This window comes from Ictalurus punctatus, chromosome 3 (genome assembly GCF_001660625.3).
Source record: "Ictalurus punctatus breed USDA103 chromosome 3, Coco_2.0, whole genome shotgun sequence".
NCBI lineage: Eukaryota > Metazoa > Chordata > Actinopteri > Siluriformes > Ictaluridae > Ictalurus > Ictalurus punctatus.
This window is the reverse complement of record NC_030418.2, coordinates 8,971,354-8,999,330: the sequence shown is the minus strand read 5'-3', so window position 1 is coordinate 8,999,330 and position 27,977 is coordinate 8,971,354. Positions and strand designations below refer to the sequence as shown.

General features: G+C 38.6%; 2 protein-coding genes across 4 annotated transcripts in view; one reads left to right on the top strand and one right to left on the bottom strand.

Moving 5' to 3' along the window:
* Positions 1 to 349: 349 nt before the first annotated feature.
* gpatch11 (G patch domain containing 11) lies at positions 350 to 8,491 on the bottom strand. Its single transcript, XM_017461873.3, has 8 exons — positions 8,387 to 8,491; positions 7,003 to 7,229; positions 2,051 to 2,092; positions 1,838 to 1,958; positions 1,154 to 1,244; positions 933 to 1,049; positions 747 to 828; positions 350 to 664 (listed from the first exon to the last, which is right to left on the bottom strand). The coding sequence occupies exons 1-8, from the start codon at positions 8,434 to 8,436 to the stop codon at positions 606 to 608; spliced, it is 789 nt and encodes a 262-aa protein (XP_017317362.1). The 5' UTR covers positions 8,437 to 8,491; the 3' UTR covers positions 350 to 605.
* Positions 8,492 to 17,640: 9,149 nt separating this feature from the next.
* The window catches only part of LOC108261051 (signal-induced proliferation-associated 1-like protein 2), a 202,331-nt gene continuing 191,994 nt past the window's right edge, over positions 17,641 to 27,977 (top strand). For all 3 annotated transcript variants that reach the window (XM_017461868.3, XM_017461867.3, XM_017461866.3), the window contains exon 1: positions 17,641 to 17,800. The gene's annotated coding sequence lies outside the window, so the exon portion shown is untranslated. The remainder of the gene's footprint in view (positions 17,801 to 27,977) is intronic.

Here is a 27,977-nt window from a genome sequence, read left to right as displayed (position 1 = left end):
AGGTTATATATATAAATTATTATTATTGTTATGCGTGTGTGGGTCTCATTATTTCTGTGTCTGTGTTATTATTTCAGACATCAGATATTTATCATATATATTAAATGTTTGAAGGATTTTTACATGGCACCCCTGCTCTCATCAGACAGCACCCCGGTTGGGAAACACTGACCTACAGCATGCACCACAGAGCTGGGCACAGTTGAGCTATTTCTTCAAATTCCCATTTCTCAGTGAAATCCTAGCACTGTCCCCTGTTACTATGCACAACATTCCAGTTAAAGACTAGTGTGGCTTTGTTACCCTAGAGTGAAGTAGCCATAAACAGTGGGAAAAGACGAAAAACTGGTAAAATTAAGAAGGTGATTTAATTAGGTAAAATAACCCAACACAATTACATTACAATATTGCAGCATTACTGGTGTTCATAAAATTACAAGCCTAAAACAACTTCATAAGGGTAATCAAAATATATTTATCAAAACAAACCAAAAACAAGATGTAATTGTCAAAAGGGCAATTAAATATCTGCATGCAAAATAATAGGTGGGAAAAAGGAGAAAAACCTGAGAACATAGGTATTCTTCCGTATTATAGTTCTTGCTTTACTCATTGTGGTTTAATGCTGTATCTCCAGGACAATTGGTGTTTATATCCGCCTCATCTGTGAAGTGAGAAAAGTCAATTATATCATAGTGTGATTTGTCTCCAAAACAAGAAACAGGACAAGGAACTGAATTGCCTACCCCTATATGCTGTCCCACACCATATGCAGTAGAAATGTACACTCCTCAGGTAGGATGTGATGAACTGCAGCTTCAGTAATGACTAAATATGCAAGGACACAATGTAGAAAACATTTTGACCTAATACTTATCACAACCATATTTATTATAATAAATGTTTCTCTTTTTTTTTTTTTTTTTTTTTACCGTCAATTCGTTATCGGCTTCACTTCCTTCACTTCCTGTGCTGAGCTCCTCATGGTCAGCCTCATGATTCTTAACTACTTCAGGCCAATACCAAATGTCCCTTGGTACAATTATTCCCTAACCAGGAGCACAAAACATCACAGCAAAAGAGCACATCAATATACCAAGAGACACAGGCAGGGGTGTGTGGGATTTCATGTATTTTCTTTTGTTGAGGAGACCTTTTGTCTGTCCAGCTGTTCACAGGCCCACTGACTCTTCCTCAAGTCTCCTTCAGTTTCATGCTTTTCTCTTTCATTTCTTTTGCGCTCTCTGTAATTAAGATAGTGGATTAAAATTAACATAGATTGCATTAGGCACAGCGTGAGAAGGCCCCAATGTGCTTGCCAAGCTCCATGTTATGCTTGACTGGAAGCCCAATTAAGTAGACTAAAATTCATTACATTTTATTCATTTCGGTTATGAGCTGTGGTGTTCTCTCTTTGTATATAAAGACGTGTTTAACTAGCATGGCTAGTGAGAGGCCATTGAGTGTTGTGCTAGCATTAAATGTATATAACTGGTTTTGTGCTGCACTGTAAATTTGCTCAGTTTTGTCACTGTTTCTAGCATCTAAAGAAGCTAATAAAGATCCCTAATAAAATAGCTTCTACCAATTGCCCGTCAATTTCGAATGCACATGAGCTCTTATTCACAAGAAAATGAAAAAAAAAAAAACAGTCAGGATCTAATTTTAGCCTTAAGGATTTAGGACTCTCTTTTTTCACTTCTAAATAAGTTGAGTATTACCTCCTAAAACCACCAAAAAATTATGTATGTATGAAAATTAGTTCAGAAATAAATGAGCCATAATTTTAACATAATGGTACATACAAGAGATGTTCTGAGAATGTCTACTTGCAAACCTGAAATCCTCAAGAGACTTCTTCTCTATTTGCTGTTTCACCTCCAATCTTTTCCTGTAATTTTCTAAGCTCTCTTCTGCCTTCCTTTTCTTTAGTTGTTCCATTCCAATGCCTCCTCTATCTAATAAAGATACATGTTGTCAAAGCACAGCTTATTTATGTGTACCAATGAACAGTAGTTAGCATAATGAACTTGACATAACATTCACTAACCGGTTTTTATGGTAAGGGGAAGTGGTTCCACTCTTCCAGTACCTGAGAGATGAGAATTATCAGTTAGTACTGAAAAATCAGACAGTGTAGGGGAAATGATACTGATATACAGGAAGCACTGGAAATGTACATACCACAAGGTACATACCAGCAATATCAGTGCTTCACACGAAATGTAATTAATCATTCTCTTAAAATCATTAGTCTCATTACCTAGTCAGTCTCATAAAATATCCCTTTTTTATCTAGAATTTTAATTAGAAAATATAGGTGCAAGCAGCAATTAATGGGCAAGCACTAAAGAAGCTAAACGAGGAGCTAAACAAGCATGGCAGGGAGCATAAAGTCCAACTGTAAAAAAGAGCAATTTTAGACATTTGTGCATTATTTTAGGCAAAATGGTTGAACATTCATAAATACAATCAATTGTTATATGATTTATTTGCTTATCATATTTGACCAACAGGGGGCGTTGTGACCAAATTGATGTGATATGGTCAGTGTTGGGTCACAATGACACACAAAGTTTGGTGTCAATACACTAATGTCTTGCAGAGATACAGACTCTGAATAATTTTGGCATCATGCCATCAAAGTTGTTGATGCGTTAAATAATAAAAAGTTATGTTAAAGTTATTAACATAAACCTGAGTGCAACTTTGTACAGTTGGTGGCACTAGAGGGATTAAGACTCCAAAATTGCTGTGGATGTTCAGACTCTCCTCTAGGAGTGTGCCAAATTTCACAACTTTTTTACCATACGGTTCTATGGGCTGGCATAGACTTCCAGAGCATGATGATGTTGATGATGATGATGATGATTACAAGAGGTGCCTGTGCACCTTCAGTGCTTGGCCCCTAATAATAACACTAACGTTTGCAAGAGATACGCACCTTCAGTGCTTGGCCCCTAATAAAATTCAAGCGTGAGGGAAAGAGAGAGCATGGCTGTGTCTGAAATCGCATACTGTGACAGTACCTACTAAATTCAAGTTAGTACCTACTGCTCGGCCATTGATACAGTACACACTGACCAGCATAAGTGGTAACATGTGATCGCGTAGTATCCACAGTGTCCAGTGGTTCCATACTGCAGAATCTTGGCAGAAGCAGTAAGTCATGTGGGTATTTCTCGCCTACTGTTTTATGAATACTGAGACTTCGGATATAGGCTACTACTTCTTTGGGGTACCGCTTTTCACGTACTGTGTAGTAGGGTATTAGAGATATTCGGACACAGTCCATGTGTGAATGTAGCAAGATCACATGTATCCCACCCCTTAACCAGTGCCATTGTAATGAGATAATCAATGTTATTCACGTCATCTGTCAATTATGGCTGATTTGAGCATAATTAAAATTGAATGGAACTGAATTATATTCTGGTGTTCTGGTCACAAACCAAAGTTTACACACTCCTGTTAAAATGGCAGGTTTTTGTGATGAAAAAATAAATCACAGGGCTCTACAGTGTGACCATTTGACGCGCATTTGTGACTGAAAAGTACTTGTGCGACTATGAAAAATATTTATGAGCACCAGTGTGAGTGACCAGTCTGGAGTTGTATAATACAATCGGAATAAAAACTACACGAAGTCCAAAATGCATCTACACCACGCAACAGTTACTTTCACACTGCTTTTTATCACCTCAGTCAAGGTAAAGACGAGAGTAACACTGAACATCATATGCTTCTCTCAACTTCCCAATCTCATAACCGCCATCTTTTATTGATCCCGCAAAATGACCTGAACCTGCGACTGAGACCTGCTCGTGTAGACACAGCGGTAAATTAATGATAATGTTAACGCTACAAGGTGGGTTTTAATTCAAACTTTGTTAAACTTTATTAAATAATTCCTCACTAATCATAATCAAGATTAGCAACTGTTCAGTCTGTACAAATACAGTACGCTGCCGTTCTCCTTCACTCTCTTCACTTGTCCTGGCTCACACGCACAGCGCATTCACTTCATTTAAATGAAATCTTTGTAAATTTATTAAAAATAAAAAACAACAAAAAAGCACGTATACATAAGTATTCACAGCCTTTGCCATGACACTCAAAATTGAGCTCAGGTGCATCCTGTTTCCACTGATCATCCTTGAAATGTTTCTACAACTTGATTGGAGTCCACCTGTGATAAATACAGTTAATTGGATATGATTTGGAAAGGCTCACACCTGTCTATATAAGGTCTCACAGATAACAATGCATGTGAGAGCACAAACCAAGCCATGAAGTCCAAGGAATTGTGTGTAGACCTCCGAGACAGGATTGTATCGAGGCACAGATCTGGGGAAGGGTACAGAAACATTTCTGCAGCATTGAAGGTCCCAATGAGCACAGTGGCCTCCATCATCCATAAATGGAAGAAGTTTGGAACTACCAGGACTCTTCCTAGAGCTGGCCGCCCGGCCAAACTGAGTGATCGGGGGAGAAGAGCCCGAGTCCTTAGTCTTTAGTCCAAAAACACGATGGTCACTCTGACAGAGCTCCAGCATGTCTCTTTGGAGAAAGGAGAACCTTCCAGAAGAACAACCATCTCTGCAGAATTCCACCAATCAGGCCTGTATGGTAGAGTGGCCAGACAGAAGACACTCCTCAGTAAAAGGTACAGGACAGCCTGCCTGAAGTTTGCCAAAAGGCACCTGAAGCACTCTCAGACCATGAGAAACAAAATTCTCTGGTCTGATGGCCTGAATGGCAAGCGTCATGTCTGGAGGAAACCAGGCACCAGTCATCACCTGGCCAATACCATCCCTACAATGAAGTATGGTGGTGGCAGCATCGTGCTGTGGGGATGTTTTTCAGCGGCAGGAACTGGGAGACTAGTCAGGATCGAGGGAAAGATGAATACAGCAATGTACAGAGACATCCTTGAAGAAAACCTGCTCCAGAGTGCTCTGGACCTCAGACTGGGACAAAGGTTCATCTTCCAACAGGACAACGACCTTAAGCACACAGCCAAGATAACAAAAGGAGTGGCTACAGGACAACTCTGAATGTCCTTGAGTGGCCCAGCCAAAGCCCAGACTTGAACCCGATTGAACAGCTCTGGAGATATCTGAAAATGGCTGTGCACCAACGCTCCCCATACAACCTGATGGAGCTTGAGAGGTCCTGCAAAGAAAAATGGGAGAAACTGCCCAAAAATAGGTGTGCCAAGCTTGTAGCATCATACCCAAAAAGACTTGAGGCTGTAATTGGTGCCAAAGGTATTTCAACAAAGTATTGAGCAAAGGCTGTGAATACTTATGTGAATGTGCTTTTTTTGTTTTTTTATTTTTAATAAATTTGCAAAGATTTCAAACAAACTTCTTTCACGTTGTCATTATGGGGTATTGTTTGTAGAATTTTGAGGGAAATAATTAATTTAATCCATTTTGGAATAAGGCTGTAACATAACAAAATGTAGAAAAAGTGAAGCGCTGTGAATACTTTTTGGATGCACTGTACATAATCAGTGGTGCCCAAAGTGGTCAGTGACCTACTACTTGACTAGTGATAGTGGATATGTTTTTGTGTGGATAGTGGATATGTGGTACTCTAGTCTAAACCTTTAAGCACATATGACACCACAGACCATGATATTTTAACAGACAGGCTTGAAAACATAGTTTTCAAGATAACATAGTTAGCATTTGTTAACATTAAGCATGGTATTTCAGACCCAGAAAAACTGCAATATTGTGTACAAGGTTCTGTTTTATTTTCCTTACTGTTCTCCTTTTATATGTAGCACCTAAAGCTGTAATGAATCAGGATAACATATCATATTGTTCGATATACGCTTCTCAATTCGATATTTCTGGGTATTGAACAATAAATTCAACAGACTGCAGAATAAAGTAAGTTACTGTTTACATTATGTTAGCACTGTTTACATTAGTCAGTACAGTGAGACATTAACATGTCATCACTCCATATCAAAATGAGTGTCCACCATAAGGTATTTAATACACATTCAATACAACAAATGAAGAAATGCACTAGACGTTGGACTACTGATCGGAAGGTTGCGAGTTCAAATCCAAGCCCTGCCAAGCTGTAAAAATTAGATAATTTTAAGTCGCACAGGATATGCCAAAATGCCATAAATGTAAATGTAAAAACTGAGCATTGCTGTGTCCTTCCCAGCACAACATCTTCAGAAATGAACAACTATTTAAGCTTCCATAACTTCGCACCTCAGAGTGATCTCAGGAGACGATGGTTAGTAAACCTATGTCATGTCCATTTCACAATTATTAGGTGTTCAAGCAGGTACTGAGACCCTATTGTATTTGCAACATTTTTTAAGGGTTCAAGCACAAAGTCCTGAAACCCTATACCTGAAACCCTATGTTTTTCACTCAACCAAAATAAAACTTGTTAGATCAATAATGGTTTTTTTAAAAAAAAGTTGAACTTGTATTTCATGGCAGGCAAAAACATTTGAAGAAGGCATGGCCACAGTTGCTGAAATGGCTAGAACTCTTGAAGAGAATGTTATATATATATATATATACAATATATATATATACATATATATATATTTTTTTTTACCAAACTTTGCACAATCTCAGGTCACTTGCACAAAATGGCAGAGCTTGGCCATTTGGTGGTGCTATAACAGGACAAAAAATTAAATTGGCGCTTCAAATTTCAACTTGAAATCTGGCACAAAGTGTCTTTATCCAGGGTCCCATCAGTGTCTATGAAGACAGTTGTAAATCTTGAAAAACATGGCTGCCACTGGTCAATCAATGTTCAGCAGCTATTAGACAAGGTTAATGAAGTCTGATGTTTCTTAAAATTATTGTGTTTTTCTCTTATTTAGGTGCTTAAAGGTTTGAACAATATTAAGTAATATCTTTTTGTTCATGTCCTTATAGGCCCCAAAGTGCTTGAACCCAGATAATTGCTGCATGCAGTTATTATTATTGCTGTTGTTGTATCAGTACTGACCTTCTTTTCCCAGACCTTGTCCTGCAGTGTAGCCCATTTTCTGCAGCAATGCAAACCCTTTATTCTCACTGCTTAGAGAGCTCTGCAGCGCAGCATCTCGTCTGTTCTGCTCTTGTTCCTTGTAGCTTTTCTGCTGGTTAAGAATATTTTTCTCTTTGTGTAAAGTCCCTCGTCTTAGAGTCTCCTTTAAACGTTTCACCATTGGAAGGCCAGGCCGAATGTCCAATCTGAAACATTAGTGATGAACATAATGTATTTTACTGATTCAAGACAGTAAAACCTTTGAGAAACTTACCTAAAACACTACTAAGGCCAGAATAAAAATTGTATTTTTAATTTTACTTGTGTTATTGTGGCTAGGTTAATATCATGGTTAAAAAAGGAAAAGAAAACAACTAAAACGAACTACCAACCAGCTGATGGTTATTAAATCTAGGGTCGATTATATCATATTGTTTTTTATATCATAAGCATGGCTCACTCTTTTGGCAAGACTGACTGAAACGCATTTTTTAAATATGTATGATAATTTTGTAAACATATTTTCACTGGTTCAGGTCTTCACTTTCATCCTCAATTACATGTTTAAAACATTATTTATTTGTATCATAATTATTAATATCGTTAAAAAACAAACTGTTCAATAAAAGGATAAACAATTCTAATCAAAATCCATTATCAACATATTCTAATATTTTATGAACAGAAAAGACTCTGTAAAATTGACTAAATTTTAAGATGCTGGCCTAAGTAACATTTCTATTCATTTATTTAGTACAGAAATAGCAATAATAGGGTTTAGAAAGTCAACCTCCATTATTTTCCAAATTTATACTTAATCCTACAATTCAGTACGGACAGATTGAGTAATAATCACCATAGAAAACCAACTAAAACAACATTTAGATTTTGTAAATGTTAAAGTACATTTTAAAATTTTATAATGTATTTCTTGAAATAGTATCACAGGAATAAAAAATACACATTGACATCTCTAAAAAAAATATACAACCGATAGCTCCGGATCACAACCACCAAGATGTATTATACTGTAACTTATATAGTTACACAACCACATAATAACGGTTAAAACAATTAAAGAGCTCTGTTCCCGATTAAAATTACTACAATATTACTACATATATTTTCATTGCCATTCTAATTTTGTTCATTCGAAGTACTCTGCGAATTGAACTGAATCAAAACGTGAAGACAGTATCGTGAACTGAACCGAAAGGTGAAGACAGTATCGTGAACTGAATCGAAACGTGACCGGAGCGTATCGTTACACCTCTCGTAGCTAAAAACAATGCTTTCAAATGACTGTAAGATTAATAGATATGTAGAGATCATTAAACATCCACAAGAATATGGCACAACTCACGAGGGGTTAAGAAAAGCATCAGACATATAATCATCTTCATGCTCCGACATTCTTCCAGATTACCTAAACAGCGTTACGGCACACAAATTGTTTTTACTTCCGGGTAATGCTCGCTAGGACTTTAGCAAAATAAAAGTCTTTCATCAAAAAGAATAATATAAACAAAATGCAAATAAATAAATAAATAAATAAATAAATAAATAAATAAATAAATGTATTCAAAGTGCATGGTCTCCAATATTTTATGTAACTAAAACGTATCAAATTGACCAATTAAGCTCTCCAATCTTTTCATATCTCTCAGGGACAACACTGTCTAACCAGCGACTGAGTGCACGCTATTGTCGAGGTCACACCTCCAGTCACACAAAGAGGTATGCTGAGTTTTCTGGGACTTATAAAGATTTGTCATGAGTTCATTTGTGACTGATCACACCACGACAAAATTCTCAGACACTATTGTCTCAAGGACTCACTACAAAACATTTAATGGACTAAGGAGATGATGAACTCTTTCTAGTTATCTAAAACAGGCATTAAGCTGGCTCCGGGAATCCCGGACTACTCATCTCTGTTCCACCTGTATGTTTCCGAAGATGGGAACACTGCAGTGGGGGTCCTGGCCCAGGAACACGGTGGTAGCTATCATCCAGTAGCATATCTTTCCAAATCTCTAGAACCTGTAATACGAGGTATGCCTGCCTGTTTAAGGGCTGTTGCTGCGTCCACTCTCATGGTCACAGACGCTGAAAAATGGGTTCTTTCACAACCACTTACATTGAACACATCTCATCAGGTCCTATCTATCCTGAATAACATTCACACACAACACATGACTGCACAGCGTAGATCAGGATATGAAGCTATCATTTGTGCCACACAAATCCTAACCATTAAATCTGTAACTACTACTAACAGCCCTGCAGTCTTGCGCCACAGACTCCTACGTGCCTGCTCAGAGGAGCCCGCACCAGAAGCTTGATTGGAACATGACAGTTTGACCTACATACATGACTCCTATCACTCCACTCTGATCTGTAACAGCATCCCCTGGAACGAGGGAACGAGGTATATGTCGATGGATCATGTTCTAAACCTAATGACTCAACATTCTTATGTGGCTATTCTGTGTGTTCATTACCAAATATTGTTCATAAGGCTCACTCTATCCCATTTAATTCTGCTGTATGCCTTTGGTGTCACACATGATTTTGGTAAGATATGACATGCTTTTGGTTTTCATGCCGCTGATGGTAAACCCATATCGCATGTTACGCTCATTTCTGATCTTTTAGAAGCCTCACTTTTACCTGACAGGCTTGCTAATGTTAAGGTTAAAGGTCATGATTCCTCTAACACAGAACAGACCCCTGGTAATTCACTTGCTGATGAAGTAGCTAGGTGGGCCTCAAAAGAGCACGATAACATCAAGGTTTTGTATTCGAGACACTCACAAAACTGTTAAATTACTCATCAATGCATGTTTAACATGCACAAGAGTAAATGTACAAGGGAAAACCACCAAACATGATGCATTACCACCACCTAGTGGTCCTTTTCAGGCACTACAAATTGAATTCACACACATCCCACCTATCAGAGGTCTCAAATATCTTCTAGTTATTGTGGATAAATTCTGTAAATGGGTAGAAGCCTTTCCATGCTCAAAGGAAACCAATACCGTCGTTAAAATTCTCGCAAAAGAAATATTCCCACGCTATGGTATCCCCCAAACTATTGATAGTGACAATGGGACACCTTTTCTTTCCAAGGTAACACAGAAACATTGATTGGCGTTTTCATATTCCATATCATCCGCAGAGCTCAGAGATTGTGGAAAGGAAAAATCACACCATTAAGGAATGCCTTACTAAGGGGGTTTTAGAGAACACCTCAAGTAATTGGGTCGATTTATTACCTGCCGTCCTATGCGAACTTCGCATGATTCCTAATAAGAAAACTAAACTGTCTCTTTTTGAGATCATTATGGGCAGACCATTTCCCACTTCATGGACTAAAGGTAACCCAGGTGTTTGCTTTACAGGTGATCTGGACGTGATTGTATTAGACATACGTATGCAGAGTCTGTTAATTCCATGTTATTTTGATCCTTTGTCATTGTGCGGCCTTAAAAGGTGACTGTGGTTTAGGGTAATTAATACTTGGAAGTAGTGTATTCTGTAGTGTGTACTCTCAGGTCGTTTAGGGTAATTAATACTTGGAAGTACTGGATTCTATAGTGTGTGTACTCTTAGGCATCTGTCGATTTCATGTCAGCCCGAACCAAGAATGTCCCTAGATATTGGTTCTGTCATCTTTTTGGACATAGTCCTAGTTGTTCTCGCTGTGATCCAGATAGAGAAACTCAAGCCTTGCTCTTCTGCCATGACCTGCCTCAATGTGCACATGCTCATACTAATGGTGTCACACATCCACACACACACACTTACACCCTCACAACGGTGTGGAGGTCATTTGGCCTGCTTGTTTTTACTAGTAATTGTGCAAAACCTTGGACATGCACAATGACTCATGTTGGATCTGCCATCACACAGGATCATATCAGTGTTCTTCTATGCCACTGCACAACATCAAACAATAGGCAGAATGACTCTTGCATATTTCCCATTCCCATAGTCTTGATACTACATCTCACTGCCACTTTTAGGGCTGGTGCACCTTTAAATTAAGCCATACCTGGCTGTAAACATACTTATAATCTATGTTGGGATCTTCCCGGCATGTCCTGTAGCCCATTACCACAAGTATCATGGAGTAAATATCAGGTCTTTGGTATATCAAATAGATGATATGTGCATCTGCACCAATAGTACCAACACTACTCTAGTGTTGGGGCACTATGTCTGCCAGACCTATGTATATGTGCAACACACTTCTCAGGGTTTAGCACCCAGATGTTCCATTATTGGCAATTAATTCCCTCTTAATGGTAAGTGCCCATTCACCAAACTGTATAGCACTAATACGGTGTTATGAGTATGTGGTCAGAGAGCCTTTATGGAAATCCTGAGTTATTTCCTTTGGACAGGATGTTGTTATCCTGCTTTCGTGATACCCAGTGTTTCTATTTATAACACTGATCCCTGGGCCCCTCCCTCACATGGGATAACAAAATGTGGTGTCCCTAGAAAACAGCTACTTTAAATAAGATCAATGGTTTCTCTCTTTGGCTAATGACACTGAGGCGGAATTAACCCTAATCAATAACGCACTGAAGGCCCTTCTGGAGGTCATGGTTCAAAATAGGTTGGTCCTAGACCTATTCACTGCAGAGAGTGGAGGTGTCTGTAAAATCTGTTGTTAAAACATGTTGCTTCTACAGCCCAGAGAAATCACATAATATAACTAACATCATACATCACATGAAACAGGCCGTAATGATTCCACCTGAGGTGGATGATTCCTGGTTTTCCTGGTTCTCATCCCTGTGGGGGGATGGGGTTATTGGGTAATGCACTCTGTTGTGCCTGTCTTTTCTGATCGTTCTCCTAGTATTGCTGTTCCTCCCATGTTTTCTAAAATATTTCATGTCTGTGCTGCACGTGCTTTCTGTGACTAGTAATTATGCCCTGATTGTCGAGCAGGACACTACTCTTTAGTGTCCACAGAGAGCATGCACAGGTCCCTTTTGGGGCCTAAGAGGGCAATGATAAGTTTCAGGCATGATCTGTCTCAATTCTGAAGGTCTCTAGTTTGTGTCATGATGTACCAGAACAAAATTGTTTTGTGTTCTTGGTATGTGTTGTTTTGAGCATTCCTAATCACCCCGCCTTTCGCCCTGCCCTCACTCTCTCTCTCTGAGCTCTTCTTCTTCTCTTATTATCTGGTAGACTGGACATTTTTAGTTCTTATATCACTAGAACCTACGTAATAGATGTTTTGATTTTATCTGTGACCTGTTCCAATTGAAATTTTTCATTCTTTATCAATGTTTCTGTGTGTATATATACTATGCTTTCTGTATCATTAAACTAAGAAGCTTTCACTGAACGATGGTGTCGGCGTGACTTCTTGTCGGTGTGAGCTCGGCTGAGAGGAATCAGCCAGTGCAGGATCCAAATTCTGGTTCTGTTACTGGTATTGAACAAGAACTTAAGACCATTCTAAAAATAAAAATATCGTTTGTAAGACGCTTTCTGTGTAGGAAAATTACTACACGTTTTATTATAGGTAATATGTGCAAACTGTTGAGTCATTGAGGATTTATTTGTGTCTTTGTATTTAAAATAAGTGATGCATTCGTAATGATGTCATATCACAGCAAACCTGTGACTACATTTCCCATCCTGCACTGTGGCCTACAAACATGGGTACCATGGACTACACTTCCCACACACGTTCACCTTCTCCGGAATTCTAATCACACACACCTGTTGCCAATCTCACACTCACTCACTCCGCTATATAAAAGACTTTTTGAACACCATGGCTTTGCAAAGTATTGAGTGTTCTCACCTGACCAAGTGTTTGTACCGGTTCCCTCATTTTGGTTTAGGTTCATTGATCTTGCTTCTTGTACTTCGTTGATGATTCTTGCCTTGCCTAGTTCATATGTGTTTACAGATCGCCTTATCTATTGCCTGTTTCTTGACTATGCTATTGTCTCATGATTTGGATTTGTCTGCCTGCCTGCCTCTCTTTATTAAAAGCTCTTATCTGCACTTGCATCGTCCTCACCTTCATAACGTTTAATACATGACATGATGACATACTGTATATTATCAACTATGTTGTATGTGTGTTATGTTAACCATACATGAACCATTTGGTACTGTCATAAAAATATTGCATGGGAGTTCATTCCAATACCAGGTATGAAAACAAGCACCCAACACCAAGCTAATTAACGTATGAAAGGCAGTATTAATAAGACAGCCATCACTGACATACAGACATTGCAAATCCCTGTAAATGTCTAAATGTAGGTCTTTTTAAGGAAGTTTACTGTTCTGTGTCACCTGGTCTGTTCTTTTTCCACATACATCCAAGGTGCATTCCAAGTTCTGAGGGAGTTTACTAGGTTTGCATTTTACTGGTTTGAGCATTTTTATGCAGTAGGAATTAATATTTCTACTGTTATAAATTTAAGATATCCTGAATTGTTTTTTGTACTGGTAAAAAAAATTGTCTTGTAGGTTTGAGAATCAACATTACATGTAATGCATTATATGATTGTCCACCTTTCTAGAAGGATTACTTCTCTGTAAATGTTCAAATCTCTCAAAGCCCATGCACAATTAACAAATGAATGGGTACAGGACTTGTAGCTCTACAAGATACCATAATGTGATAACATAGTGGTTCAAAGCCATTACAGTGATTTAAATAATGTTTTCCTTAATGTGTTACTGACAGTTAAAATAAAATCTGTTTCAATATCTAAGCATGTACAGTATATTTAAGCTTTAAATAAGCATATATTGTATACTATGGAAGTATTTTCTGGACTATTTTTAAATTGAAATTTTTGAGTTTTCTATTTGTGTATGCATAAATTGTGAGATGATTCAAATGAAAATGCTAATCGCATATTACTTTTTGTATTTTCGTTTACATGAACGTATAATGTCTGCTATGGAAGTCTTTTATGGACAATTTTATGAACTAATTGCAAATTGTATTTGCAGTTACGTTTTCTATTTGTAAATGCATTAATTGTGACATGATTCAAATAAAAATGCAAATCGCTTATTACCGTTTCCATTTTCATTTACACAAATGTACAATGTCTGCCAAATTTCAAATGGAAAAGCAAATTCTCTTTGCATTTCCAATACTTTGAACAGAAACCTGTCAATCAGTGTTGGGGGTGGAGTATACTATGAGGTGTTTGCATTTGGAAGTGACATCAGTCACAGTCAACGGCCAAGAAGGACAATGTACCGGAGAGACAATTGTGCCGATGCTTCACTGATGCTTCATTGTGCCGAAAAGGTCATCCTTAATTTTGGGTCAGAAAACAAGATGAGTGATAGTCGCAAATGAAGTAGCATTTGGATGCATTTTAATAATCTTAAAATAAAGGCAGAATGTAGAATTTGTAAGGTAAGAACATATCGAGCAGGGTCTGCCAACAACCTTCATAGGGATATTAAAATTGTACATAGAAGTTTGCACATTGTAATTGATTTTTTATTTGTTATATGGCACACCGTGTTCAGTTTTGAATGTGATTTGTCTGGAATGGTTTGGTTTGTGAACTTTTCCGGACATCAGAGGCAACAGGCCCACTGTACCAACGGTCAGCCCCACAGCAGCGCAGAGTGCTCGTAGAGCTCCAGGAAGGCCTTCGGTTCGTCCTGTGGACACATCTTTGTGAGCACAATGTTAGCCGGGAAGGCCGCTGCTGCTGGGGCAGCTGCCAGCACTCCCGCCTGCAGTACTAGGTCCTGAAGCACCTGCTGATCCTCGGCCCGGGTGTCAAGGAGGTCCTTTATGTGCTGCTCCTGTTCGCGGCACAGCTGTACCAAGGCCTGATGCTGGTTCTGGTGCAGGGTGGCAATGGTCCGGACAAGTTCGGCCAGCGGTGAAGACTCCATGGCGCCTCCTTCTCCTCCCAGGTTTCGGCATCACTGTGACACCTTTTAAAGTCAGGGAAGGAGAAGGATAACAGAGGCAGACACTCTGGTGCTTTATTCCTTTATGTTTATTTGTAAACATTCCCCTCAGGTATACCCTCCTTACCACTCGCCTTCTCCTGCTCCGCCCTCCATTCACAAATCAGCGCTTGTCCACGCCCCTGCCTCTACAGATGGTTTATCAGCACAAGATTGAAATCATCCAACTTTGTCAAATGTTGTACGTAAATATTTGTTGATATTGGTGTAATAACTTTTAAAAATGACATATACAGTTGGGGAACTAAGTAGTGAATGCATCAACATTTTTTTCCAGTAAATATATTTCCAATGAGGCTATTCACATGAAATCTTCACTACCATGCGATGAAAAACAGCCACACAGCATGATGCTTCCACCTCCAAACTTCAATGTTGGTATAGTGTTTTAAGGGTGATGTGCAGTGCCATTTCTTCTCCAAATATGGTGTGTAGTATGACACCCAAATAGTTCAATTTTGCTCTTGTCTGACCAGACTACAGTCTCCTAGTATTGCATAGGCTTGTCCAAATGAGTTGTAGCAAACTCTAAATGAGCTTCGGCATGCCTTTTCTTTAGTAATAGAGTCTTACAGGGTTAGCGTGAGCAGTGGAGTGCATTGCCTATTGTTTTCTCTGTGATGATGCCACCTGCTGCCTCCAAGTGTTTCTGGAGCTCTTTCCAAGTGGTCCTTGGCTCTTGGGCTACTCTTCTGACTATTCTTCTGACTCCCTGGTCAGAAACCTTGCGAATTGCTCCTGTGCATAGCCAGTTGATGATGGAGTGATGTTGTTTCCACTTGCAGATAATGGCCCCAATGGTACTTATTGGAAGATTCAGAAGTTTTTAAATATATCTGTAACCAATTCTATCAATATGTTTTGCAACAATAAGGTTGCGAAGGTCTTGGGAGAGCTCTTTGCTTTTACCCATCATGAGATGTTTCTTGCTTGACCCCTTGGTAACGAAAAGCCTTTTTATAGACCATCAATTTACTAACCCAACTGATATTATTTGCACAGATAGGAAGTATAATTACTTCTGTATTTCAGCTGGTGTATGCGAGTTCGGTGCAGTATGACTCTATTCCCACCCTGATTGTAAAACAAAACATTATTGGTTACAGTGAGAACGTGCTACGATTGGTCAGTGCAATGTGGCCATTATCCGATTGGCTTGAGTAGACTGTGGGCGGTGTCTACCTATTTGTGGATTTATGTGCACTCTTGACATGAGAACTGCTTCAAAACTAGTGATGTAAAGTTCAGATCATTATACTGATTCGGATCTTTAAATCTCGTTCAGCAAAATGAAAGAATCTTTTTTTCGAGTCATTTCGTTCATTTCAGCAGAATATAATTAAAATGTTACATGTTAAATTCCCCAACACATCTGGTACTTAATAAACTATAAAATAAACTATAGGCTAATGCAACCAAGGCTGAATTATGAGAAACGTAAATTATTAATTAAAAGCTTAGCTGGGTCTTCAGGCTATGCGGTCGGTTAGTTCACCTCACCTCCCGATCCAAATCTTCTTTCTTTTGTCCCGTCACATTTGTTACATCTGTTCTCCAGAAACAGAAATGATTAGTTCACGGCTCGAGTCTTCGGGTCCGAGTGATTCGTTCATCCCCTTTCTGGTATTGCATGGTGCATTGCCTATTTGGCAGTCACCGGAAGAACGGACGACTCGAACCCGATGACGCGAGTCGCGAGCTAATCATTTTTGTTTCCAGTATTGCATGGTGCTTTGCCTATGAAAAATGAACGACTTCACCGGAAGAACAAACAACTCAAACCTGAAGACTCAAGACGTGACATAAGCATTTCTGTTTTCGGTACAGAACCTATGCAGATGTTTCAGTGCATACCCGCCCAAAAATGAACAAATCACTCTCTGAGACAACTTCATTTTGAACTAATCATTCATGAACGACACATCACTATTCAAAACCCACAAATGTGTGCAGCAATCAACAAATGCACAGGGCGATTCACAAATGAATGCCAGGCAGAGTTTGTGAGATGAAAACATATTTGTAAAAAAAAAAAATAAAAAAAATAAAAAAAATTATTCACAAATCTCATTTTATTTATTTGTGAATTTAATTCATATTTTGTGAAACTCCTAACATATATTTGTGGATCTCATTCTATTTATTTGTGAATTTGTTTAATTTTTGTGAATTTTGCTACAATTATTTGTGGATCATAATCGATTTATTTGGAAATATGCAACAATTCTAACACAGTACTAGTAATAGTAAAATTTTGACTGTGGTAATAGGCTCATCCATTTTTAAACCAGTCTGTTTGTTAGTGTCTGTTGGTGTCTGTTGGTGTGAGTTGGTATTTGTTGGTGTGAACATTGCAGTCATTTTCCCCAACATTCTAAATCGAACGGCCAACTTTTAAACGTGGGTGATTGTCGGCGTTGTTCGGCGCCTGTCGATGCAGTGTGAACCAGGCTTAAGATCTATAAATCTCTAACTTTACAAGGGCCAATAAAATACAGAAATACCAAGGCCGTAAACGAGAGAAATGACGACCCTTTTTTATGCTCTTTAAATCAACCGATGGCAGCGTTTCATAAAATCATCGCGTGAATTAAAGGGGGCGGAGCTTCCAGAGGTGCTTGGAATGTTGAGGGAAAGCAGTATCAGAGGTCGGATGGACTGAACGCCGTCAAGACGGTGGAGTGATTGGCTTTAACCTAGCGCTTTAAATAGAATCATAACAATCTCCAGTTTCTATGTTAGTAAACTACTTGGATTTCGTCTACTAATCTTAAAGGTAAGGTGATTTTTCATGGAGCAAATTTCTAGCTAGAGGCAGCATCCAGTTACGAGCAAGTGTTTATATTAGCTTTGTGTTTCTGTTGCATCAAGGGTAAGGATTTTGTCTGGGATAAATCAACAAAATACAAGCAGAATGAACGTTTCCGATTCTGTTGTAAAACTATCTTTCGTTGTCTTTAAATATGCATTTTTTCCCCCTTTTGCATAGCATAGGCTAGCCTACTTTTTGTGATGCTCTAAGTAGGCTGCGTTATTCGAATGTGTCGCTTTCTCTCTCTTTCTATATAAAACGAGAGAACCATTGTGTTTGAGCTTTTATGTTACTAGCATTTCTGACAAGTCATTAAAAATGGATTTATATGCTTACGACCGAGTCTACGATTGGACACTGACCAGGTCCATATTCGTAGGCTAATAGAAAGAAACAGGCCTTTTACCTTTTTGATAATGTGCTCCTGTTCTCACCGAAATGTTTTTTTTTTCTTTCTTCATTCATGCTTCACACATGACGATGCAGCCAAACCAAATACAGCGAAATAGATTCCAGGAACTGTTACTTTTTTCAAACTGATAAAAAAAAGAAATTGGAAAAATATATTTATTGTATCTCTCCGAGGCCGTTGAAATGACCCCTGTTACATGGACTGTAGTATTTCATAACGTAAATGTTCTGGCGATATTAGCTTCGCAGTACTGATGCACCGAAAGGTTGCAATATGTAAGTGACAGACCACTAGTAATTGCATGCTACCTGATTTGATACAAATGTTTCTCTTGGGTTTTGATGACTCATGTCATTCGCATGACCTAACAACGCCAATCATTTTGATCAACATAATGGAGGCCACTTTTAAATATGTTCAGCCACATCAAATGGAGGGCACAATCCAATTAAATGCTATGTAGTAGGGGTGTAACGATGCACTCCGGCCTTGATTCAATTAACAAAATGTTTTAAGCAAAATTTGAATGAAAAAATTAAGACTGAAAAGACTGATTATTTATTTATTTATTTATTTATTTCTGAATCATAAACAGTGCAAAACAATGTGCATTGTCTGTATAGCACTAAATTTTTAAAAAAATGCTATGAACAAAGGTGTACAAAAATGTAATACAGGTTCAGTGTACCTTAAAAATAAATGTATAATTTCTCCAAGAAGTTATGTATAATTAATTGTATGTATTTTATTTATTTATTTATTTATTTTTATAGTATTAATGCATAATTTTTTATGGATGCACAAAAAGCACCAAACTGCAGTCCTAAATGAATAATAAAAACTCCCTTTCACTGCACCTTGTGGTTTGTTACTGACTGCCTTTAGGAATATTATTTTACTTGTGTTTAGTTTTGATCATAGTGGTTTAATTAACATTACAGATCTTACTCATGCTCCCACTGTGTATCAGCGCGTCTACACTGCGCGTGATCAGCAACGTGGCCTTGTTACTAATCCATCACTTCCGTTATAATAAACTACAGAAGTTATACTGCAATCATGCAAAAATACAGCATATAATGACAATAAACTTAAATTAAACTAAACCTTTTAAGCAGCTTGTACTAGTTTCCCATGCCCCTTACACACAGTGGAGCATTTTGGATACAAACATAAGTTTGTGCTCTTGCAGCACTGTTTGATCTCTGCAGTGTTTAATATAAAATGCACCCCTGCCTTAGAGGACTTTCTTCCTCAGTCATGTGACTATTTCGACTCCGTCTCATGGTGACTGAGGTCATGTTGGGAATAAAAGGTAACTCTGACATAAACAGTAAATTGAAGAAAGTCATTGTCTGTGACTCTGGGTGTCTGCTAATGCTAGCGTGCGTATGACGTCATGCGCTGTCGACTAGGAAGCGGCTTATACTTCTGGTTAGTAAAAACATCCCGCTAGTGATTTACGTTTATTCACTTAGCAGACGCTTTTATCCAAAGCGACTTACAAATGAGAAAGATACAAGCAAAACGATATCAAGCAGAGAACAATACAAGAAGTGCTACCATACGAGATCTATTAATTGAATTCCAGAAGAAGCAAAGTGCAGAGTAGAGGTGCCTTTTTTAAAAATTTATTTATTTATTTATTTATTTTTATTATGAGTTTGTTAGGTGTTCATTGAATAGGTGCGTCTTTAGTTGTTTTTTTGAAGATGGTGAGAGATTCTGCGGTCCGGATTGATATTGGAAGTGCATTCCACCACTGAGGAACAGTTAGTGTGAAAGTTTTGGAAAGGGACCTAGCGCCACGCTGAGTTGGAACTGCTAAACGTCGGTCACTAATTGATCGCAGATTACGAGAGGGAACGTAGGCCTTCAGGAGAGAGTTGAGGTAGGAGGGTGCTGTTCCTGACAAGGTCTTGTAGGTGAGCATCAAGGCCTTGAACTTGATGTGGGCAGCTACAGGAAGCCAGTGGAGGGAGATGAAGAGGGGTGTGACATGGGTTCTCTTGGACTGGTTGAAGACGAGGCGCGCTGCAGCATTCTGAATCATCTCAAGGGGTTTGATGGAGCTGGCTGGGAGGCCTGAAAGCAGTGAGTTGCAGTAGTCCAGTTTAGAGATAACAAGAGTCTGGACTAGAATCTGTGTAGCCTGTTTGGTGATGTAGGGTTGGATTTTCTTGATGTTGTAAAGGATGAACCTACAGGACCTTGCAGTTGCTGAGATATGGTCTGCAAAGGTCAAGCCATTATCAAGAATCACCCCAAGGTTCCTGGCCGTCCTGGTTGGCATGAGTGTGAGTGAGCCGAGCTGTACAGTGAGGTTGTGGTTGATTGAGGGACAGGCTGGGATGACGAGAAGCTCAGATTTTGCCAGGTTAAGTTTAAGATAGTTTTCCTTCATCCAGACCGAGATGTCCGAAAGGCAAGCAGAGATGCGTGCAGAGACTGATGGATCGTCAGGCTGGAAGGACAAATGGAGCTGGGTGTCATCAGCATAGCAATGATAAGCCATGAGACTCAATCACCTGCCCTAGAGATGTGGTGTAGATAGAAAAGAGGAGTGGACCCAGAACTGACCCCTGTGGAACGCCAGTTGTGAGTTGCTGAGTTTCAGAAATACCTCCCCTCCATGATACCTTGAAGGATCTGTCAGAGAGATAGGATTCCACCCAGCGCAGAACCATTCCAGTGATGCCCAGGCTGGAGAGAGTTGACAGGAGAATCTGATGGTTCACAGTGTCGAAAGCAGCAGAGAGGTCAAGTAGGATGAGGACAGATGATCTAGAGGTTGCTCTTGCTAGTCGTAAGGCTTCAGTGACGGAAAGCAGAGCAGTCTCCGTGGAGTGGTTGCTCTTGAAGCCAGACTGCTTGGTGTCCAGGAGGTTGTTCTGTGTGAGAAAATTTGAGAGTTGTTTAAAAACGGCTTTCAAGAGTTTTCGAAAGAAAAGGGAGTAGGGAAACAGGTCTGTAGTTGTCAACTATAGCAGGGTTGAGTGATGGTTTTTTAAGCAGTGGGGTAACCCGGGCTTGCTTAAATGAGGTAGGGTATGTGCCAGTAGAGAGTGATGTGTTAAAGATGTGTGTGAGTGCAGGTAATAGTGTGTGAGAGATGGACTGAAGAAGGTGAGAAGGGATAGGGTCAAGAGGACAGGTTGTGGGATGGCTAGAGAGGAGGAGTTTAGAGACATCAGTCTCTGAGAGGAGAGAGAAGGAAGTCAGTTGGGAGTTACCCGGAGGAGGAGTCAGTCTATGCGTGTCTGGGGCTGAGAACAGGTTTCTGATTGATGTAACCTTGTTGGTAAAGAAAGTCGCAAAGTCATCTGCAGTGAGAGAAGTAGGGGAAGGGGGAGGAGGGGGACAGAGTAGAGAGGAAAAGGTTTTGAAAAGAATGCGGGTGTTGGGAGAACTAAGAATCTTCTCTTGGTAGAATGTGGCTTTAGCAATGGAGATGCTATTGGAAAAAGAAGAGAGAATTGTCTGGTAATTGGTTATAGTGATTGGTAATTGGTTATAGTGATATTTGAGATAATATTACCTTTCTAAAATTCATACACTAGACCAGGGGTGGGCAATCTTATCCGGAAAGGGCCGGTGTGGGTGCAGGTTTTCATTCCAACCAAGCAGAAGCCACACCTGAATCTATTGAAAGCCAAGATCAACTGATTAAACCGGTAGAATCAGGTGTGCCTCCTGCTTGGTTGGAATGAAAACCTGCACCTACACTGGCCCTTTCCAGATAAGATTGCCCAACCCTGCACTAAACGGTAGAGTACACAGTGCATAGTGTAAGCGTACAGTACTTCATTTGGGACAAAACTTTAGTATTTACTCTCCGAAGCATTTTTGGAAGAGGAGTAGTGTAATGAGTAAATCTCCCCTGTGACACGCGCAGACCAACTGATCGATAGTGAGATTTGTTGACAACGATTTGTTGATCATCAATTTTATTGATTAGTTGTTGCAGCTCTAGTAAATATGCTCAACTAATAGAGGTGGGATATTTTTTTCTAATGAAAGCGTGCATTTCTTTGTGATTTTCAAATAATCGAAGGAAACAAACTATTAAACTATATAAATTATGGTCCTACTTGAGCAGAGATCATATGTTGCTGCAAAGTGCAGACTTCAGTTCTGCAACTACCTTTTTATGACATGTTTTGTACATGTTGGGCAGAGCAGTTTGGGAAAAATATGGTTACAGTGTATCTTCTGGTGAGAGTTTTAACAAGGTGTTTGAGCCACTGTGCTCCACTGTAGCTATGGGAGCCATATCTTTCACCATGTAATAACAAATTGGCATCTTTCCATCTTCTTGAATCCTTTTTTATATTGTGTAACATTTTTTAAATGCTTGTGTTATCGACACCTGCTTTGTGGAGGCACTTGTTGCTGGGCGCTTGTCAGTCTCTCTTTTTTTCAGCCATCACAACAATCACAACGTGATTGTGCTGCGAGTGTTGAAACAGGTTCCTGGTATTACCTTTGGTCGCTGAAACGGTTTTTCTGCAATGTTTACATTTGACGTTATCTTGTTCGGTGTCTTCTTTACTGAAGCAAAAACGCGTCCAAACGACGGGTACTGCATTGTTCTTTGGTACAAGCTGCTCCTGTTGCTCAGTTGACTCGGTGTTAGAGTCCGCCTCCATGTTGCTTCCATGCCGCTGACTGGACGGGGTGGAATCAGGTGACTATACACGCAGTAGTATGTTTTTAAGGGGAAAGTAGCAACAGGATTTAAAAAACGAAATAACCGACAAGGGGAAATTACATCGGTTAGAGGTTCTGAATTTCGGTTTCGATTACTATTTGATTAACCGTCCATCCCTACTCTCAATAGTGGCAAACAAATCTGCGCTGTCAACCGGTTTGAATGGGTTTAAGCGGCACAGACAGCAGCAGTGACTATATTTGCAGCAATTTTCCATAAATATTAACTCATAATGTGCATTGATTACTACGTTGACTACATTTTTAGTAGAACAATTCCAGCATTATGAATGTGACATTTACAGTCAAAACTTGAAAAGTAAATGTTCAGAGAATGTATTTATCATCAGTATATGGAACCATCTTTTTATATTTCCTAACCCCCTGACGATAGTGTCCAGACATCAAATATCAGTTTGTACACATGTTTTCTATTTTAGACAAGGGAAGTATATCAGCATGTGAGAAAAAAGGACACTAGTTTTTGGAGACAATATACTTTGCAAGAATTCTGTGGATTCACAAACCATATGCATTAATACAAACTGAATGGAGAAGGGTTGGCTCTCCATAGAACATAAAGTATTTATTTTATTTTAATTTTAGGTTTTTGCATTTATGAGGAAAACCCATTGTTATGGAAATGACCTCTGTCCGTTACAGATAGGACAGTTCTGAATGCAGAACTTACCTGACTATGGACAAGCTTACAAAATGCTTTAAAAACTTTAACAAAGACCTCTAGTGGGTATTTAAACCACCAAACTTTGTCCACCTGAGACATCAGTATGGTAGGGCTGCACAATTAGTCGACTTTAACTGAAATCACTGTGGTTATGGATAATTTAAACCTGCGTTTACAGCATCTCTAATGCTGTTAAGGTATAACCAGTGTGGCATTGTTCAAGACTCAGTTTAGATACCTTGAATTTGGTGTGTACATAAGACCACAAAAAGTACAGAATTGCAAGCTAGATCAGCAGCTATATTAAATAATTATCATATTGGAGTTCAAATCGCTGGTTTCACCTACAATCTGAAGACATGCAGATCAGGTGAATTTGAGACACTAAATTGCCCATAGGTGTGAGTGTGAATGAGTGGGTGTGTGTTATCCCTTTGATGGGCCGGCCATATGTCCAGGGTGTTTCCCTGGCTACAGCCAGAGATGCAGGGATATGCTCCAGCATCACCGTGATCCTACAGAGGGCAAGCAGTGTGGAGAATGGTCAGATGGATTGATGCATGGAGTTCAAATCACAATCATGTGTAAAAATGATTGCAATATTATGTTTTGTGTCAAAATGATCACACTGTTTTCAGCCAGACTGCACAGTTCAGTGTGCAATCGAAAGTAAAAATAATCGCAGTATTATGCTTTGTGTCAAAATAATCGCTAGTACTAGGGGCGTATCCTGGCCTGGGCATTCAGGGCTGCAGCCTCGAGGATTCTTTTATTTTTATTTTTTTTAGCACTGAATAATTCTCCACTTGGAGCGGTTTGGCACTATGTAACTGCACGTTCCTGAAAGAAGACAGCAGTGTTGTAACCTTGTACCTTCAGTGAACGGAGTCAACACCGATCAGACATAGTTTACAGGAAAATATGTGGAAATACTTAGGTCTTATTGGCTGACAGGTCTCAATTCTGCCAAACGCTAGCTCGCACAGTCAGTTAGTGTGATTGGGGGGGTGGGGGGTGGATATGGGCGACCATATGGCTTCTTTTTCCTGGACATGTCCTCTATTTTTGAACCTTAAAAAAAGTGTCCAGCTGGGATTTCTAAATTTGTGAAAATGTCCGGGATTACGTTTTAGTTTCATTATGCTGTGCTACTATTCTCACTGTACGCACGAAGATGAAGCACTGTTGTGTATGGCACCAAAAAGTTGCTTGACAATAGCAGCTAATGACCATGGCCATATAAAGTAATATTTTAAATTTCATGTTATCGCAATGCCTCAATGGCCATTCAAATGTGTAAATGATGGTAGGAGGTACACTCATGGCATATTTTATTTGATTATTTTGATGTTCAAAAGAATGTAGGAAAAAATGTAAAACATGGGAAGAGTGAAAACAATTTTATTTGTATATATTTGTGATGCTGATGGTGTGTTCCAAGTAGAGCTGAAACAACTAATCGATAATAATCGGTTATGAAAATCCTTGTCAACTAATCTCATTACTGATTAGTTGGTCAGAAGCACAGTGGGGAAGCAAGACCTCGTGCTTGCAGGACAGTACTGCCAACATTTGAAAAGTTGCTAAGGTTTGTCCAAAAAGTTGCTAGATTTGTTGCTATGCGGTTTTTTTTTTTTTTTTTTTTTTTGGCAAAACATAAAAAGTCGCTGAAGGGGTCTAAAAATTCGTTAAATTGGCAGCACTGACAGCTGCATAAAAGGCAGGCTAAGCTCCGCCTCTCCCTGGCAAAAAGAAAATACAGAGGGAGAGGGAATGCAGGATTTTTCCATTTATGCGAATTCTATTTGAAAAGCAATAAAATACCAGTATCCAAATTATGACCTGTCTGTGTGTTGTTTTTTTTTTTTTTTTTTTTTTTTTCTCCCCCTCTTGAAAACAATTTGCGTCCCCTTCCGATCTCTCGGAAAATGCATTAAAAAGTGATGCATAAATACTATTATATAATAAAAAGTAATATATAAGTGTTTAGTCATTATTTTTTTATGGATCAACAAAAAAACACTGAAGTAAACTACAGTCCTAAATGAATAATATATATTCTGGTGTGTGTCTGTGTGTATTGGGTTCTTTTCAGTCTTATATAATTAGACAAACAGTTGTGTAAAGTTTTAATTTAAGTTTACATTTGTAACACTCAGTTTGTGGATTTTATTTTAAATAAACGAAAAAAAATGGTACTGAAAGTTTGCCCCCCCCCCCATCCGATTAATTGATGATAATAATAATAATAATAATAATAATAAAAATAATAATAATAATAATAATAAGAAGAAGAAGAAGAAGAAGAAGAAGAAGAAATAACAATCGGCCAACTAATCGATTGTGAAAACAAAGAGGCATAATCTTTACATTGTGAGGATGTTATGCATCGATTGTAAATAACTTATACCAGTGCAAAGGTATATTATTTACACTAGAGATTGACCATCAGATTTTTTAAAATAACTGTTGATTATTTGCATGTTTCTGTGCCCGATAACCGATATGCAGAACCAATATTTATTCATTGTTTTACTTCTGTTTTTGACACAATAACAACACCATTGAACTGAACAAAACGCTTTATTTACAGCAGTTTTGTCGATTTCACTTCCTCCTTCATACAAAACCAAAAAAACTCTTCTTTATACACCAATAAATAAAGGGGTCTGAAAGAGTGCAAAAAATAAAGTGCACTGTTACTTAACTGTCTTTTTATTTATTTGTTTGTTTATTTATTTTCTATAAAAGCTTTCATGAGGTAAACAGATTACATGACTCTGAGTTTGTCTCTATTTATTAGTGCCAAGCTGCTTAAACTGCATATCAAGCAATTATGTAACACATCTAATTTGTGCATTAATGGCTATGTTTAAAAAAAAAAAAAAGTTTATTCATTAAATCAAAGCAAGTATACTTTACCTATGCACACCATTGTTGACTCGCCTCTCCTCAGATTCAGTACTGTCTCAAAACGGCCACAAGATGGTGGATCCGATATTACAAAACCAATATCAGAGTATGGAGAAATGCTTAAATATTAGGAAAAATATTGGTAAAACTGATTATCGGTCGATCTCTATTTTTACAATGTTTTAAGGTCACTAATATTTCTGACATGATATCTTTTTATTGATTTTATTTAATTTGTCAAGTTGACAATAGCAGTAATTGTGTCCCTTTGCGTTTGTAATGCAGCATGTGTTAGAACACAGCCACTGGTCGAGGTACGTGTCCCATACGTGGTAGGCAGTGGCCACAGGCTTTAATAATATGCACAGATTTTTAATTATGAATTATTTAATGCACAGACTCTACTAGGGCTGCACAATTAATTGAATATTGATCTTGACTACGATTTTGACTGCCCACGATTACATGAATATGATCGATTGCGATATTGATGTTTAAAGTTCGTCCTCCGCTCATAGAAAACTGTGCTGCATATCAAATCAAGCGCTTCCTAAACTTACAGCCAGTCACCTTAGAGTAATTCAGGGATGATGTCATTTTGCATGCCAAAACCCGGAAACGAGTTAGTATTTTAACTTGCGCGAGGGGAAGTCATGACACTGACATGTTGCTAAATGGGACTACAGGACTACAGACGTTGTCGGGGACATTACACGTCATCACGAAGAACACAAAACCACTTTGCAGATAAACTGGTTCAGGTATGCTGTGCACAATTCCCCCCACAAAAAAACATGGATGAAGATTCATCCACAGAGTAAATCCGTATTATGGAAAATGTTTTAAATCAAGTTTGGAAAAGTTGTCAGAAGCTTGGTGATGGTGACGTGGAAGTTGAGCGACCATGGTATAGTCCGTTTATAGCATGCGGTTAGCTGATTATTTATGGAGATTGTATTTAGGCTTCAAACTTTATAAAAGTTGTGTTCAATTATGAAAATCATTTTGATTGTTGTAAACTTTTGTTGATTACAGAGCTTATTTTTTGTAATAATCCAAAAGCCTTGGGTTTTTTGTCGAGGGAACCAGTGTGATGCTAACTTCTGGGTTCCGGTACAAAATGACGTCGTCCCTGCCCCACACTATTGGGTGATTTGGCTGAGACTCTCCTCCTGTAAACACTGTTTTTGCCTTTTCTGCATAGGTCTGAATTGTTTTTGGTTGCATATTGTTATATTTGATTGCATATTTTCATTTAGTTGATGGCATTTTTATTTTTACTTATTTGGTACAATTTTATTTATATTTTGCTTCTACGAGATGATTCACTTTAAGGACCATTCTAATTTCATGCAAAGATTTGTACATTAGCAGGAATGTAGCAAAATTTGGAGGTGAAAGCAACGGTCTGTTTATTTAAA

Excerpts from the sequence above, each read along its gene's own strand:
- gpatch11 (XM_017461873.3), bottom strand. The coding sequence starts at position 8,436 with ATGTCGGAGCATGAAGATGATTATATGTCTGATGCTTTTCTTAACCCC. Across the intron at positions 2,093-7,002 it reads ACAAGGTCTGGGAAAAGAAG|GTACTGGAAGAGTGGAACCA; the intron begins GTCAGTACTGAT and ends CTCATCTCTCAG. Across the intron at positions 829-932 it reads AAGCCGATAACGAATTGACG|TCATTACTGAAGCTGCAGTT; the intron begins GTAAAAAAAAAA and ends TTGCATATTTAG.